We start from the raw sequence: 17,681 nt of genomic DNA, 5'->3' as shown, positions 1-17,681 counted from the left end.
CACTGAGAAATTACTGTTTTACTCTTTCATGTTTATTTGCTCTGTGTAAGTGTGTGTATCTTTGCACACCTGCTGCTTCATTTTGCTAATGGCTGGATGGTGGGGTTAAATAGGCTTTGATCAGAGCCACAGTGGAGCTCCACATGGAGACAGACAGCGCTCTGACTCACAAAACCACAGCGAGATGCCCTTTCTTCCCGCTCTATCATCTGTTTCATGTGCTAATGAGCCAATATGAGTGAGAGATATCACATGCCATTTGGAAAGGTAAGACAATGAAACCTGCAGCTTTCATAGATTAAAAGTGCTCTTCGCAGAACTCTGAATTGTAGAATTTCCAGGGAAATATGTGTCTCGCAAGGAATTCCACCACTGACCCAATGGATACAATAGGCTCTATGCACGCATCACTTCTGTATTGGCGTAAGGATGCTTGGGCATTTCCAGTTACCGGAAAAAAACATTAGACAGTGACAGTAGACCGTTATGATGGCAGAGATGAAGTTTACAAGGTGTTTGCTGGAGTTGCCTAAAGTATCTGTTAATGATATATACGGAGGGTCGTCCGGACATCCAGTACGACACCACGTAGCAAACTGGATAAAGGCTTCAGATTTTACGTTTCTTATTTTCTTTGCAACTTTGAAGGTAATATGCTAACGCTAGCTAGCCTGAGCTAGAAGCCTTGCTTTGGTGTTTTGAGTCATGACTCCGTCCTGTTTCAGGTTAATCATGCTTTAAATAAAGTTTAATCATGTGTATATACCTCTCACTTCATGTGTTTGTACTTTTGTGAAAGTATCAGGTAAAAACAGGGCTACAAATGAGATCTCTGTGAGAGCCTACTGCTACCGCTCAATGAAGAAACTAAAGCCACCACACCAGCTGAGAGTAGGACTAGATTAAGTGACACGTTCAAAGTTCTGTTGAACTTGTTCAAGGTTCCGTTCAACACATGTTTTACTCGTTTAATGTTACCACAGCTTTGATTGCCATTGCTAAGAGAACACTTTAGAACTTTAGTGGTTTTCACGATAGCTGAACAGTGGTAGCCTAATACAGACCAGGGTAGCTTTGTTGTTGGGTCTGTTTGGAGTTTGGTTTGAAATGTAAACAATAATGAGATTACTACTTTTTCCTGACTTGATGACTGCAATGACAGTAACATATTCCACTCAGCTATTCTTCAAACTGCTGATGTTCTACTCAAAACTGTCCTGTCATCTTTACTTCTTTCTTTATAAACATATGGCCCAACTTCCTTGCTTTTGTACTTGATGTTTCTACTTTTCAAGAGGAATTAGGAGCAAAACCTTCACTCTACTGTTGTTATTGGTACTAGGCTACAATGTTGCACCACTCGCCTACTGCTCTGCCAATACTGTTTGAAGGTAGGTAAATGGCACAAGACAATAGGTAAGTGGTGGGAGACAGTATAGCCAAGTGGTGCAAGACAGTAGGAAAGTGATACAGAAAGCACAAAAGTGACACGAGACAGTAGATAAGTTGCTTACACCAGTAAAAAGTAGAAAGAACAAGTTTTGCTCCTACTCCTGCTGCTGTAGACCCTTGCCTTTCAAAACCCATTAAATTATGCTTCTGTGTATTTCAGATGACATTGCGTGATTCACAGCCAGTTGTGCTTGTTAAAAGCTACTGTTCCTGTGTGGCTGGGTGTGGGATATGCAATCATTTGGTTGCATTACTATATCAGACTGCCCATTACTCTGAATGTGGCATGTCTGTCGTCCCTCCTGTACTTTCGTGCACTGAAACAGAGCAGAAGTAGCATAAACCACGAACAATGGTTCCATTGAAACAGCACTGGAACAGCTCCCTTCTTCAGACGTCTGCGCCCAGCTGGAGTCGGAGGCTCTATCACATCTTCACTTAGAAAGTGTCAGCTGCAGACTCGTGTGTTTGTTGTAAGAAAGTTGACTCGTCGAAGGTTAATCACCAACCGTTTATGTAATTCAGTGGCAGACACTGTACATTGCGGCACACAGCAGTGATGGCTGGAAGAGCTGTCATCCCGTTTTTGAAAGGACACTTTTGTACGTTTACACGTCATCGTGTTATAAGTCAAGACGAAGTATTACAAGTAAAAACATTAACATAAATATTAAGATAAACAACAACAACAACGAAAATTAACCGTTTCAGATGTTCAATGCTAGCATACGGTAGCACAGCATTCTACGATAACCGGAAGTTTACATCCATCCTGAGATTTAACTGGAAATACGTCATGCTCGCCTGTGCATATCGCCTATTCCATACAGTCCAGCATAGTTCCTATAACAACTGATTGTCCACTGTGACGGCATACAGTGCCTTCGGAAAGTATTCAGACCCCTTGACTTTTTCCACATTTTGTTACGTTACAGCCTTATTCTAAAATGGATTAAATAAATAAAAATCCTCATCAATCTACACACAATACCCCATAAAGACAAAGCAAAAACAGGTTTTTATACATTTTAGCTAATTTATCAAAAATTAAAAACAGTAATACCTTATTTACATAAGTATTCAGACCCTTTGCTATGAGACTCAAAATTGAGCTCAGGTGCATCCTGTTTCCATTGATCATCCTTGAGATGTTTCTACAACTTGATTGGAGTCCACCTGTGGTAAATTAAATTGATTGGACATGATTTGGAAAGGCACACACCTATATAAGGTCCCACAGTTGACAGTGCATGTCAGAGCAAAATCCAAGCCATGAGGTCGAAGGAATTCTCTGTAGAGCTTCGAGACAGGATTGTGTTGAGGAACAGATCTGGGTAAGGGTACCAAAACATTTCTGCAGCATGGAAGGTCCCCAAGAACACAGTGGCCTCCATCATTCTTAAATGGAAGAAGTTTGGAACCAACAAGACTCTTCCTAGAGCTGGCCGCCCGGCCAAACTGAACAATCGGGGGAGAAGGGCCTTGGTCAGGGAGGTGACCAAGAACCCGATGGTCACTCTGACAGAGCTCCACAGTTCCTCTGTGGAGATGGGAGAACCTTCCAGAAGGACAACAATCTCTGCAGCACTCCAACAATCAGGCCTATATGGTAGAGTGGCCAGACGGAAGCCACTCCTCAGTAAAAGGCACATGACAGCCCGCCAAAAGGCACCTAAAGACTCTCAGACCATGAGAAACAAGATTCTCTGGTCTGATGAAACCAATATTGAACTCTTTGGCCTGAATGCCAAATGTCATGTCTGGAGGAAACATTTACATTTACATTTAAGTCATTTAGCAGACGCTCTTATCCAGAGCGACTTACAGTTAGTGCATACATTATTTTTATTTTTTTATTTTTTTATTCATACCCCCCGTGGGAATCGAACCCACAACCCTGGCGTTACAAACGCCATGCTCTAGAAACTGAGCTACATCCCCTGCCGGCCATTCCCTCCCCTACCCTAGACGACGCTGGGCCAATTGTGCGCCGCCCTATGGGTCTCCCGGTCGCGGCCGGCTACGACAGAGCCTGGATTCGAACCAGGATCTCTAGTGGCACAGCTAGCACTGCGATGCAGTGCCTTAGACCACTGCGCCACTCGGGTGAAGCCTGGTGGTGGCAGCATCATGCTGTGGGGATGATTTTCAGCGGCAGGGACTGGTCAGGATCGAGGGAAAGATGAACGGAGCAAAGTACAGAGAGATCCTTGATGAAAACCTACTCCAGAGCGCTCAGGACCTCAGACTGGGGCGAAGGTTGACCTTCCAACAGGACAACGACCCTAAGCACAAAGCCAAGACAATGCAGAAGTGACTTCGTAACAAGTCTCTGAATGTCCTTGAGTGGACCAGCCAGAGCCCGGACCTGAACCAGATCTAACATCTCTGGAGAGACACATGAAAATAGCTGTGCAGCGACGCTCCCCATCCAACCTGGCAGAGCTTGAGAGGATCTGCAGAGAAGAATGGGAGAAACTCCCCAAATACAGGTGTGCCAAGCTTGTAGCGTCATACCCAAGAAGACTGAATAAAGGGTCTGAATACTTATGTAAATGTGATATATCAGTTGTTGTTTTTTTAATACATTTGCTAAAATGTCTAAAAACCTGTTTTTGCTTTGTCATTATGGGGTACTGTGTCTAGATTGATGAGGGAAAAAACCTATTTAATCAATTTTAGAATAAGGCTGTAATGTAAGAAATTGTGGAAAAAGTAAAGGGGTCTGAATAATTTCCGAATGCACTGTATGTTGCCATCCATGCAGACATGCAAGTTTGTTAATTAGACACAGTTTTGTTACCTTGACTATAAGATAAAGATGCATATACACAGAAACAGACTGGGTGCACACATCCATATCTGTATACTACTGTATATTCTGTTAACCTGATCCAAGATTTGATAGCACTGCTAGCTGATAATCATAACAGTTATCACAATTACATTCGTCCCCAGAGATTCAGGTTTTGTAATTGTCCTCGCTATTAGATTATCAAGGACCATAGCACAAATATATAAACGAATTAGAAAGCAGATATGTTAATTGTGATATACAGATACAATAAGCTTGACCATAATAAGGCTACAGCATCTCTAATCATCCTTTATGGTCCATGACTAAAGCCAGGGCTCTGATTCAACCAGGCTAAGATGCAGCTTTCAGGGCGTGCCACTGACACATAGCCTAATGGACACCCATCTGAGGTAACATTTCAACCCTTGCAAATATCAAATGAAAATGGTTAAATTATTTTGCAATTTGGACCCCAGATCAGCGCTCGCTTAAACTAATCTTGGCACCGAGAACCAATTATTATGTGTGACATCACATCTGTCACAAGAGACTAGCAAAAACAGAAAACTTGATTTTAAAATGTAAAGTCATTTCGTATGGGGACAAACTTTTCTGCTCTGTTTCACACTGTGTGGGTGTCCAGACTGAGGAAGAGAGATTGGCTTAGACTGAGAGCAGGGGTGAAACCACTAGCCTGTAATGTACTCATCATGACAAAATGTGACCAACAGAAAAACAAATGTCATGAAGAAACAAAGGATGTCTCCATGCAGCTGATGTACTCCCACAGCGCTAATACAATGAAAAAAGACAAATACGCACATCACGGTGGGAGTGTTTTCAATAAATATAATGGATTTCTGTTCAAGTTCTGAATTGACTGGCATCAATGTGGAATTGACTCAAATTCCAAGGGACAATGGTCCGATTATGAGAAAAAGTTGTTTTGAATTGCACTGATCGTACTTGGTAATGTGTTACACCTTTGCTGGCTATCATCACATTAGAAAGAATGTTCTGTTCAAAGAGACCATTACAAAGTACACCCACGCTACCCCTCCCTTTTAATCTTTGACAAATGTCATCTTTGATCACACCACACCGACACACACGTCCATGTCCCACAGTACCTGGATAGGGAAGATGCCTGGTAGGATGGGGCAGGTGATCCCTATGGCCCTGCAGTCCCTGACAAACTTGAGGAAGGTGTCGGCCCGGAAAAAGAGCTGGCTGATGATGAAGTCGGCCCCAGCGTCCACTTTCTTCTTCAGATGTCTCAGGTCCACGTCGTAGCTCTCCGCCTCTGGGTGGCCAGTGGGGTAGCCTGCCACAATGAAAGGGTTTTAATGCTCAGTTTGTGGGTTTACAGTGCATTCGGAAAATATTAACACCCCTTGACTTTTTCCACATTTTGTTACGCTACAGCCTAATTCTAAAATGGATGAAATAGTTTTTTCCCCCTCATCAATCTACACACAGTACCCCATAATGACAAAGCAAAAACAGGTTGTTACAATTTTTTGCAAATTTATTCAAAATAAAAAAGTTATCACATTTACATAAGTATTCAGACCCATTACTCAGTACTTTGTTGAAGCACCTTTGGCAGCGATTACAGCCTAGAGTCTTCTTGGGTATGACGCTACAAGCTTGGCAAACCTGTATTTGGGGAGTTTCTTCCATTGTTCTCTGCAGATCCTCTAAAGCTCTGTCAGGTTGGATGGGGAGCGTCGCTGCACAGCTATTTTCAGGTCTCTCCAGAGATGTTCGATTGGGTTCAAGTCCGGGCTCTGGCCGGGCCACTCTAGGACATTCAGGGACTTGTCCCGAAGCCACTTCTGCGTTGTCTTGGCTGTGTGCTTTGGGTCATTGTCCTGTTGGAAGGTGAACCTTCGCCCCAGTCTGAGGTCCTGAGCGCTCTGGAGCAGGTTTTCATCAAGGATCTCTCTGTACTTTGCTCCGTTCATCTTTCCCTCGATCCTGACTAGTCTCCCAGTCCCTGCCACTGAAAAACATCCCCACAGCATGATGCTGCCACCACCATGCTTCACCATATGGATGGTGCCAGGTTTCCTCCAGACATGAGGCTTGGCATTCAGGCCAAAGAGTTCAATCTTGGTTTCATCAGACCAGAGAAATCTTGTTTCTCATGGTCTTAGAGTCTATAGGTGCTTTTTGGCAAACTCCAAGCGGGCTGTCATGTGCCTTTTACTGAGGAGTGGCTTCCGTCTGGCCACTCCATTGGTGGAGTGCTGCAGAGATGGTTGTCCTTCTGAAAGGTTCTCCCATCTCCACAGAGGAACTCTAGAGCTCTGTCAGAGTGACCATCAGATTCTTGGTCACCTCCCTGACCAATGCCCTTCTCCCCCGATTGCTTAGTTTGGCCAGGCGGCCAGCTCTAGGAAGAGTCTTGATGGTTCCAAACTTCTTCCATTTAAGAATGATGGAGGCCACTGTGTTCTTGGGGACCTTCATTGCTGCAGAACTTTTTTGGTACCCTTCCCCAGATCTGTGCCTCGACACAATCCTGTCTCGGAGCTCTACAGAGAATTCCTTCGACTTAATGGCTTGGTTTTTGCGCTGACATGCACTGTCAACTGTGGGATCTTATATAGACAGGTGTGTGTCTTTCCAAATCATGTCCAATCAATTGAATTTACTACAGGTGGACTTCAATCAAGTTGTAGAAACATCTCAAGGATGCTCAATGGAAACAGGATGCACCTGAGCTCAATTTCGAGTCTCATAGAAAAGGGTCTGAATACTTATGTAAATAAGGTATATATTTTATTTATAATAAATGTGCTAACATTTCTAAAAACCTGTTTTCACTTTGTCATTATGGGGTATTGTGTGTAGATTGATGAGGGAAAAAAACATATTTAATAAATCTTAGAATAAGGCTGTAACGTAACAAAATGTGGAAAAAGTCAAGGGGTCTGAATACTTTCCGAATGCACTATACTCTATATAGATCACATAGAGTATAGTAGAGTATATATGCCTAGTTTCAAGAAGCTAGGCATATATCACACGTCACTACTTCACAGGAAAGGCATTTTAAGTTTGTTTTTGTTTTTTTAATCAAAATGCGTTTTATGGCAGAAATGCCTTCTGGAACATGTAAATTTTCATGTGCCTTAATAACAAACTTGTATGCCATCTGTAAATACGAATACAATGGTTAAATATACTAGCCTAGTTGGTTTAGCCACGGAAAAAGACAGGAACCTTTCTGCTAGCCATGATTGGCTGAGATAATGGATGGGCTGGACATGCCGAGAGATGAGTTCGGATTGGCCTGCCATGTAGCACGCTTCTGTCTATAACATGAGCTGCTCAGTATGTGTAGATAATCCTTGCTACCGCTATTACTATTTGCTGCCCAGAATTTAGCAGGCGCTATCGACAAAGATCTGTGGGAAAAAGTTGTGATGGACAACATTCTGCACACGGTCAATGTGAACTGGAGTGACTTGACACAACAACGGGCCAAACAAGCAGTAGCTAGTTACAAACCAAATGGAAAAGACACGTTGCCATGAAGCGTTCATTCATGTATGCGGGTAAGAGTCTGGATACATTTTCAGATATTATAAGTTTCTAATTTTGTCAGATGTCGTTTTCATTGCAAGTTAAAGCACACTGTTAGCTAGCTAGCGAACGTTAGCTAGCTACATGTCTAAAGAAAAGACTTCACTTTGCCAGAGGATTACTTGACCCATCAAGTTAGCCAGGTGTGTCTGGGGGTGATTACGGCCATCTATAATATTTCATGAACATGTGTACATGTCTAGACAATAGTGACCCATCCACTTAGCTAGATGTGGCTGCGGGGTGGTTATAGCATTTCTTCCACATGACCCATCAATTTAGACAAGTCTGTCTGGTAGGGGTGTGCCGACATGGCCATACTCGTATTCGTAATCAAGTTATTTAAACCACGCACATGACTGACTCAAAGACAGTAGTAGTATTGCTCTTCACAAAGTTTGCTGCTTCAGTGTTTTTAGATATTTTTGTCAGATGTTACTATGGTATACTGAAGTATAATTACAAGCATTCCATAAGTGTCAAAGGTTTTTATTGACAATTACATTACATTTATGCAAAGAGTCAATATTTGCAGTGTTGACCCTTCTTTTTCAAGACCTCTTCAATCCACCCTGGCATGCTGTCAATTAACTTCTGGGCCACATCCTGACTGATAGCAGCCCATTCTTGCATAATCAATGCTTGGAGTTTGTCAGAATTTGTGGGTTTTTGTTTGTCCACCCACCTCTTGAGGATCGACCACAAGTTCTCAATGGGATTAAGGTCTGGGGAGTTTCCTGGCCATGGACCCAAAATGTCGATGTTTTGTTCCACGAGTCACTTAGTTATCACTTTTGCCTTTTGGCAACTTGCTCCATCATGCTGGAAAAGTGTTCTTGGATGGTTGGGAGAAGTTGCTCTCGGAGGATGTGTTGGTACCATTCTTTATTCATGGCTGTGTTCTTAGGCAAAATTGTGAGTGAGCCCGCTCCCTTGGCTGAGAAGCAACCCCACACATGAATGGTCTCAGGATGCTTTACTGTTGGCATGACACAGGACTGATGATAGCGCTCACCTTGTCTTCTCCAGACAAGCTTTTTTCCAGATGCCCCAAACAATCGGAAAGGGGATTCATCAGAAAAAATGACTTTACCCCAGTCCTCAGCAGTCCAATCCCTGTACCTTTTGCAGAATATCAGTCTGTCCCTGATGTTTTTCCTGGAGAGAAGTGGCTTCCTCTCTGCCCTTCTTGACACCAGGCCATCCTCCAAAAGTCTTCGCCTCACTGTGCATGCAGATGCACTCACACCTGCCTGCTGCCATTCCTGAGCAAGCTCTGCACTGGTGGTGCCCCGATCCCGCAGCTGAGTCAACTTTAGGAGATGGTCCTGGTGCTTGCTGGACTTTCTTGGGCACCCTGAAGCCTTCTTCACAACAATTGAATTTCTCTCCTTGAAGTTCTTGATGATCCGATAAATGGTTGATTTAGGTGCAATCTTACTAGCAGCAATATCCTTGCCTGTGAAGCCCTTTTTGTGCAAAGCAATGATGACGGCACGTGTTTCCTTGCAGGTAACCATGGTTAACAGAGGAAGAACAATGATGTCAAGCACCACCCTCCTTTTAAAGCTTTTCTAACTCAATCAGCATGACAGAGTGATCTCCAGCCTTGTCCTCATCAACACTCTCACCTGTGTTAACGAGAGAATCACTGACATGATGTCAGCTGGTCCTTTTGTAGCAGGGCTGAAATGCAGTGGAAATGTTTTTTGGGGATTAAGTTCATTTTGGAGTATATGCAAATTGCCATCATAAAAACTGAGGCAGCAGACTTTATGAAAATTAATATTTGTGTCATTCTCAAAACTTTTGACCACGACTGTAGACAAATTAGGGTTTCCAATCTCTCCAAAAGAATGTGGTGATCGATGGTGTCAAAAGCAGCAGTAAGGTCTAGGAGCACGAGGACAGATGCAGAGCCTTGGACTGACACCATTAAAAGGTAATTTACCAAATTTCTTCAGTCTCCTGTTGCGCCTTCTTCACCACACTGTCTGTGTGGGTGGACCATTTCAGATCATCAGTGATGTGTATGTCGAGGAACTTGAAGCTTTCCACCTTGTCCACAGTGGTCCCGTCGATGTGGATAGGGGCGTGCTCCCTCAAATCCACGATCAGCTCCTTTGTTTTGTCGACATTGAGGGAGAGGTTATTTTCCTGGCACCACACTCCCAGGGACTTCACCTCCTCTCTGTAGGCTGTCTTGTCATTGTTGGTAATCAGGCCTACTACTGTTGTGTCGTCTGCAAACTTGATGATTAAGTTGGAGGCGTGCTTAGCCACGCAGTCAAGGGTGAACAGGGAGTACAGGAGGGGGCTGAGCATGCACCCTTGTGGGGACCCTGTGTTGAGGATCAGCGAAGTGGAGGTGTTGTTTCCTACCTTCACCACCTGGGGCGGCCCATCAGGAAGTCCAGGACCCAGTTGCACAGGGCGGGGTTCAGACCCAGGGCCCTGAGTTTAATGATGAGCTTGGCTATGGTCAATGAACATCATTCTTACATAGTTATTCCTCTTGTCCAGATGGGATAGGGCAGTGTGCAGTGTGATGGCGATTGCATCGTCTATGGATCTATTGGGGCGGTAAGCAAATTGTAGTGGGTCTAGGGTGTCTGGGATGATGCTGTTGATGTGAGCCATGACCAGCCTTTCAAAGCATTTCATGGCTACAGATGTGAGTGCTACGGGGCAATAGTCAATTAGACAGGTTACCTTGGCGTTCTTTGGTACAGGGACTATGGTGGTCTGCTTGAAACATGTAGAGGTGATAAGATCCTAAACAAGCCTCTCAAAGCACTTCATGATGACAGAAGTGAGTGCTACGGGGCGATAATCATTTAGTTCAGTTACCTTTGCTTTCTTGGGTACAGGAAAAATGGTGGACATCTTGAAGCAAGTGGGGACAGCAGACTGGGATAGGGAGGGATTGAATATGTCCCTAAACACTCCAGCCAGCTGGTCTGCGCATGCTCTGAGGATGCGGCTAGGGATGCCGTCCCGGCCTTGCGAGGGTTAACACACTTAAATGTCTTACTCATGTCGACCATGGAGATGGAGAGCCCACAGTCCTTGGTAGCGGGCCGCGTCAGTGGCACTGTGTTATCCTGAAAGTGAATGAAGAAGATGTTTAGCTTGTCCGGAAGCAAGACGTCGGTGTCCGCGACGTGGCTGGTTTTCCTTTTGTAGTCCGTGATTGTCTGTAGACCCTTTCACATACGTTGTGTTTGAGCCGTTGAATTGCGACTCCACTTTGATATACTGAGAACCCAGCTGGCTGTATGGACAAAGACTGTATATCCCGAGAGAGCCATGTTTCCGTGAAACAGAGTATGTTACAATCCCTGATGTCGCTCTGGAAGGAGATTCTCACCCTGAGCTCGTCTACTTTATTATCCAGAGACTGAACATTAGCGAGTAACATACTCGGAAGCGGTGGATGGTGTGCGCGCCTCCTGAGTTGGACTAGAAGTCCACTTCGAATACCTCTTCTCCGCCGGCGGTGTTTTGGATCACGCTCTGGAATCAGTTAAAGCGCCCTGGGGAGTACAAACAAAGGATCCAATTCGGGAAAGTCGTATTCCCGGTCGTAATGCTGGTGAGTTACTGTCGCTCTGATATCCAAAAGTTATTTCCGGCTAATAATGTAAGAAATAACACACAAAAAAACTAAATACTGCAAAGTTGCTTAGGAACTAGAAGCAGAGCTGTCATGTCTGTCGGCGCCATTTTCCTCAAAGTCAAAAGAGTTAGTGCAAAAAGGGTCAATGCAGCTATTTGGTTAATTATTTAGCAGTCTTATGGCTTGGGGGCAGAAGCTGTTCAGGGTCCTGTTGGTTCTTTGAAAATGTGGTGTTGAACACTGAGCTGTAGTCAATGAACAGCATTCTCACATACTGTAGGTATTCCTCTTGTCCAAGTGGGAGAGGACAGTGTGGAGTGCAATAGAGATTGCGTCATCTGTTGATTTGTTGGGTCGGTAGGCTCGCGTCACTAGGCAGCTCGCGGATGGGTTTCCCTTTGTAATGCGTATAATTTGCAAGCACTGCCACATCCGATGAGTGTCAGAGCCGGCGTAGTAGGATTCGATCTTAGTCCTGTTTGATGGCTCGTCGGAGGTCGTAGCGGGATTTCTTATAAGCGTCCGGATTAGTGTCCCGCTCCTTGAAAGCGGCAGCTCTAGCCTTTAGCTCAGTGCAGATGTTGCCTGTAATCCATGGCTTCTGGTTTTGATATGTACGTACGGTCACTAATGGGTAGACATCGTCGATGCACTTATTAATGAACTCCTCAATGTTGTTGGATGAATCCCGGAACATATTCCAGTCTGTGTTAGCGAAATAGTCCTGTAGCTTAGCATCCGCTTCATCGGACCACTTCCGTATTGAGCGTGTCACTGGTACTTCCTGTTAGAGTTTTTTCTTGTAAGCAGGAATCAGGAGAATAGAGTAATGGTCAGATAATGGGAGGGCGAGGGAGAGCCTTGTATGCGTTTCTGTGTGTGGAGATCTAGTGTTGTGTCTCCGTTAGCTGCACAGGTGACATGCTTGTTAAATCTGAGAAACATAGAATATTACTGTTCTTCAGGTCCCGTTGATAGGATAGGGTCGAACGGAGCTCATCCAGTTTGTTCTCTAGTGACTGTATGATAGAACGAAATGTAGAGGCAGTTTATTTGCTCGCCAACATAGTCCCGTCAGGATACCGGCTCCTCTGCCTCTCTTGCGCCGTCGCTTCCTCTTTCGAGTCCCTGGATTAGGGCCTGGTCCATAGTAAACACGTTGAAGTAGAAATTGTCATCCAAAACGAGGTTAGTGATCGCTTTTCTGATGTCCAGAAGCTGTTTTCGGTCATAGGAAATGATGGCAGAGATATTATGTACAAAAACAGTTAAGATCAGCGTAAAGAAAATACACAAAATAGCAGAATTGGTCAGGAGCCCGGGGTGGCCCCCCAAGTTTCGGAGCAAAATATATATATATATATATATATATATATATATATATATATATATATATTCAGTGAGGGAAAAAAAGTATTTGATCCCCTGCTGATTTTGTACGTTTGCCCACTGACAAAGAAATTATCAGTCTATAATTTTAATGGTAGGTTTATGTGAACAGTGAGAGACAGAATAACAACAAAAAAATCCAGAAAAACGCATGTAAAAAATGTTATAAATTCATTTGCATTTTAATGAGGGAAATAAGTATTTGACCCCCTCTCAATCAGAAAGATTTCTGGCTCCCAAGTGTCTTTTATACAGGTAACGAGTTGAGATTAGGAGCACACTCTTAAAGGGAGTGCTCCTAATATTAGCTTGTTACCTGTATAAAAGACACCTGTCTACAGAATCAATCAATCAGATTCCAAACTCTCCACCATGGCCAAGACCAAAGAGCTCTTCAAGGATGTCAGGGACAAGATTGTAGACCTACACAAGGCTGGAATGTGCTACAAGTCCATCGCCAAGAAGCTTGGTGAGAAGGTGACAACAGTTGGTGCGATTATTCGCAAATGGAAGAAACACAAAATAACTATTTTTGTTGGACATAATAGACTAAAAACACCAGGAAATCAGCTCCATGTGATTTTGATTCAAGAAATCTGTTCCCAAGTATTCCCACGCATAATAGAGAGATACGTGATCGTATAGAAATGTAAGCAAGGTTTGAAATAAATATGTTTTAGTAAAACATTATATCTGTTTGGACTTCTTGCGGTCAATTTGCAGTCTACAAATTATTTGTAATTACACCACCGGTCAAAGGTTTTAGATCACCTACTCATTCAAGGGTTTTTCTTTATTTTGACTATTTTCTACATTGTAGAATAATAGTGAAGACATCAAAACTATGAAATAACACATATGGAATCATGAAGTAACCCAAAAACTGTTAAACAAATCAAAATATAAGGGCTATTGTACCAAGAAGGAGAGTGATGGAGTGCTGCATCAGATGACCTGGCCTCCACAATCCCCCGACCTCAAACAAATTGTGATGGTTTGGGATGAGTCGGACCGCAGAGTGAAGGAAAAGCAGCCATCAAGTGCTCAGCATATGTGGGAACTCCTTCAAGACTGTTGGAAAAGCATTCCAGATTAAGCTGGTTGAGAGAATGCCACGAGTGTGCAAAGCTATCATCAAGGCAAAGGGTGGCTATTTGAAGAATCTCAAATATAAAATATATTTTGATTTGTTTAACAGTTTTTGGGTTACTTCATGATTCCATATGTGTTATTTCATAGTTTTGATGTCTTCACTATTATTCTACAATGTAGAAAATAGTCAAAATAAAGAAAAACCCTTGAATTAGTAGGTGTTCTAAAACGTTTGACCGGTAGTGTATGTTCCGGCCAATGACCATCCGCTCAAGAAAATATCGTCCTGCGGCTGAATCTAGTTGATGATCCCTGACCTACAGTATACTGCTAATATAACACTGTACTGCTATTCTAACTGTGAAAGCAATGTTTGTCTTAGACCCACTGCACCTAATTCAACTGTGCAGGCTTTGATCATGTGTTACCCTGATGGCAAAGAGAGATTCACACCCTGCTTTTGTCCCAAATGGCATCCTATCACTATAGTGCACTATATAACGGATAGGGTACCATTTCAGATGGAGCCTCTGTCTCTGCCTGAATAGTACAACATGTCTTTACCTTAATTTCTCTCTCTCTCTCTCTCTCTCTCTCTCTCTCTCTCTCTCTCTCTCTCTCTCTCTCTCTCTCTCTCTCTCTCTCTCTCTCTCGCTCTCTCTCTGACGTCCTCTCTCCTCTATTTGGCAGGGGCTGTGGTTGTTGCCTTTGTGGTGTGCTATCTACCCTATTATGTACGGCGCCTCATGTACTGCTACGCAGAGTTCACAGAGTGAGTAACATGCAGACATTTCAATGGGTTTTGTAACAAGTCCATCTAGCCACCATACGTCACATACCAGTAAATAAGTGGACATCCATCAATAAGTGCAAACCTAAATGGAATGCATGCTTTTAAGCACTTCAATGTTTTATATACTTTATTTCTCTCTCTCATACACACATTCATACATAGTACACACACATTGGTTGACTGGTCAGAGAGTCATCCGTCAGAGCAGGGTGACATAGAGGGGAGCTCAGCCACCCAGTCAGAATAGATAGATCTCCCTGATTTAATTAGCATCATTTGTCAGAGTGATCAGAGTGAAAGCTTTATTTACCTAAGTCTGTCTCTCGCTAATGTTCAAATGATCGCCTGACTACTCTCACAATATATGGTTTTCTTAATTGAACCAAATGCACACCATTGAGTAAGTGATTGCAGAAGGGAGTTTAAAGCTAAGGAAGCATGTCCCAGAAACGATTAAAACAAAACTTTACAGATGGAGAAGGTGGTTGTGTATATACTGAGTGTACAAAACATTAGGCACACCTTCCTAATATTGAGTTGCACCCCCTTTTGCCCTCAGAATAGCCTCAATTTGTCAGAGCATGGACTCTACAAGGTGTCGAAAACATTCCACAGGGGTGCTGGCCTATGTTGATTCCAATGCTTCCCACAGTTGTATCTAGTTGGCTGGATGTCCTTTGGGTGGTGGACCATTCTTGATACACACAGGAAACTGTTGAGCGTGAAAAACCCAGCAGCATTGCAGTTCTTGACACACTCAAACCTGTGCGCCTGGCACCTACTACCATACCCCGTTCAAAGGCACTTAAATATTTTGTCTTTCCCACTCACCCTCTGAATGGCACACATACACAATCCATGTCTTAATTGTCTCAAGGCTTAAAAATCCTTCTTTAGCCTGTCTTCTCTCCATCTACACTGATTGAAGTGGATTTAACAGGTGACATCAATAAGGGATCATCGCTTTCAACTGGATTCACCTGGTCAGTCTGTCATGGAAAGAGCAGGTGTTCCTTATGTTTTGTACACTCGGTGTATAAGCCTTCTGTAAACAAGGTTTCCCATCTGACATGCGTCACCAATCTATCCTCTGAGACCTAATGCTTAATTTAAACACATCTGTCTTGGAGAGGACGGTAGAAGTACATTTGGTCAACAATTGTGGTTTATAAAGAGGAAAAATATGGGCAAACAATTCTCTTCATTTACAATGACACATTAATTGACATGTTGGTGATGTGAAGCTTTTCAGTATTGCATCAGTCAATGAAAATCACTGATTGTTCCTCCCTGTGCTCCCCTCCCTCCACCTCCCCGACAGGGAAGGGTATGATTACTACCACTACTTCTTCATGGTGACCAACGTCCTCTTCTATGTGAGCTCAGCCATCAACCCAGTTCTCTACAACCTGGTCTCAGCCAACTACCGGGAGATCTTCTTCAACACGCTCCGCTGCTTCTGCCTACCGTGTCGTCGCAAGAAACAGAGACGTCCTCTGACCAGACACTCCATCAGCATCTGCAGTAACCACACCTTCTCCTCCAATGTCGTCAAGGAGACCGTCTACTGACGACGACAGAACCACACCCCTGATAACATTCCATTTCAGAATTGCAATGTATGTATTATAGTGCTCTGCAGGACTCAATATGGGCTTGATGGGGACCCTGGCACTTTGAATCACTGACACATTGTCCTAGATAGGTTACACACAACATATCCAAAATGTGATATATTGTTATGATGAAAGAAAGAGAGAGAAAGAGAGAGAGAAAGAAAGATTAATTTTTGGATGTAATAGTCTTTAACGCTGTAAATATTGTAACGTATGTACATTCAGAGTTTTATAGAACTACCAATGCTACTCAGATTTAACCACTTACAGTAGTTTATCAAATGATATGATGACGATCAGAACATTCTGCACTTATCAGCATACGTCTGGATCTTTGAAATAGGAGGATAAAAACTATACGCTGTGACAGCTACCAGGAAGTGACTTCCCCTCAGTTTTTGAACATTGTAGGCTTTTTAAATGGTCTTCAATGGGCAAAAACTAAGTGCAATGGTGTTTCAAGAGCAAAAACTTAATAAAAGGCATCTGGCAGAAGTAAATTAATCCAGAAACACAAATATAATTGTATAAATATCTGAAATGCGTTTTCACAAATTTGATGATATAAAGCCTGTTCAAAAGATTAGAGGACATGACACGGCAGTAAAGTGGAAGGGGCGGTGACTTTCACAGGGTATTATCATCTCTCTCTGACTCTTTTTTGGGATTGAGAGAATGGTGGTCAAATTAACCACCATTTGTTATCTGCTGAGGAAGTAACGACTGGAAAGAGTATTGATCAAAACAACATCTCTGCTTGGACTGTGAATGTTAATTAAATGCTGAGAGAATATGTAATATTATGAAGAGGAGCAACAGATGGCAGTTACAGCTAGTGGATGATCTGCTGTGGTGTTGAGCCCTATACGCTGTTCTAATGTGCCAACTCCTGACCCATTACAGCAAACACAGCTATTTTGTAGGACTGGTTTTGGAATAATTTAGATGTATCACACTACTGCACAGTAGTCAATCTTTCCTACTGAGGCTTTTATTTTTATATAACTGTGATTTAACTTACATTTAACAGTGTTTTACTTGAAATAAGAATGTTTAGGAGGCTTGTACAGTGAGGGAAAAAAGTATTTGATCCCCTGCGGATTTTGTACGTTTGCCCACTGACAAAGAAATGATCAGTCTATAATTTTAATGGTAGGTTTATTTGAACAGTGAGAGACAGAATAACAACAACAAAAATCCAGAAAAACGCATGTCAAAAATGTTATAAATTGATTAGCATTTTAATGAGGGAAATAAGTATTTGACCCCTCTGCAAAACATGATTTAGTACTTGGTGGCAAAACCCTTGTTGGCAATCACAGAGGTCAG

The 17,681-nt window shown here is 43.0% G+C and overlaps 1 protein-coding gene across 1 annotated transcript in view; it reads left to right on the top strand.

Annotated features, from left to right (window-relative positions):
• Positions 1-17,478, top strand: part of LOC121538314 (neurotensin receptor type 1-like) — a 70,948-nt gene extending 53,470 nt beyond the window's left edge. The window contains exons 3-4 of the mRNA XM_041846191.2: positions 14,634-14,715; positions 16,058-17,478. Coding sequence (XP_041702125.1) covers positions 14,634-14,715; positions 16,058-16,307 — 332 coding nt within the window. The 3' untranslated portion in view covers positions 16,308-17,478. The remainder of the gene's footprint in view (positions 1-14,633; positions 14,716-16,057) is intronic.
• The last annotated feature ends 203 nt before the right edge of the window (positions 17,479-17,681 follow it).

This window comes from Coregonus clupeaformis, chromosome 24 (assembly GCF_020615455.1).
Source record: "Coregonus clupeaformis isolate EN_2021a chromosome 24, ASM2061545v1, whole genome shotgun sequence".
NCBI classification, from domain to species: domain Eukaryota; kingdom Metazoa; phylum Chordata; class Actinopteri; order Salmoniformes; family Salmonidae; genus Coregonus; species Coregonus clupeaformis.
This window is presented reverse-complemented; position numbering and strand designations above follow the sequence as displayed.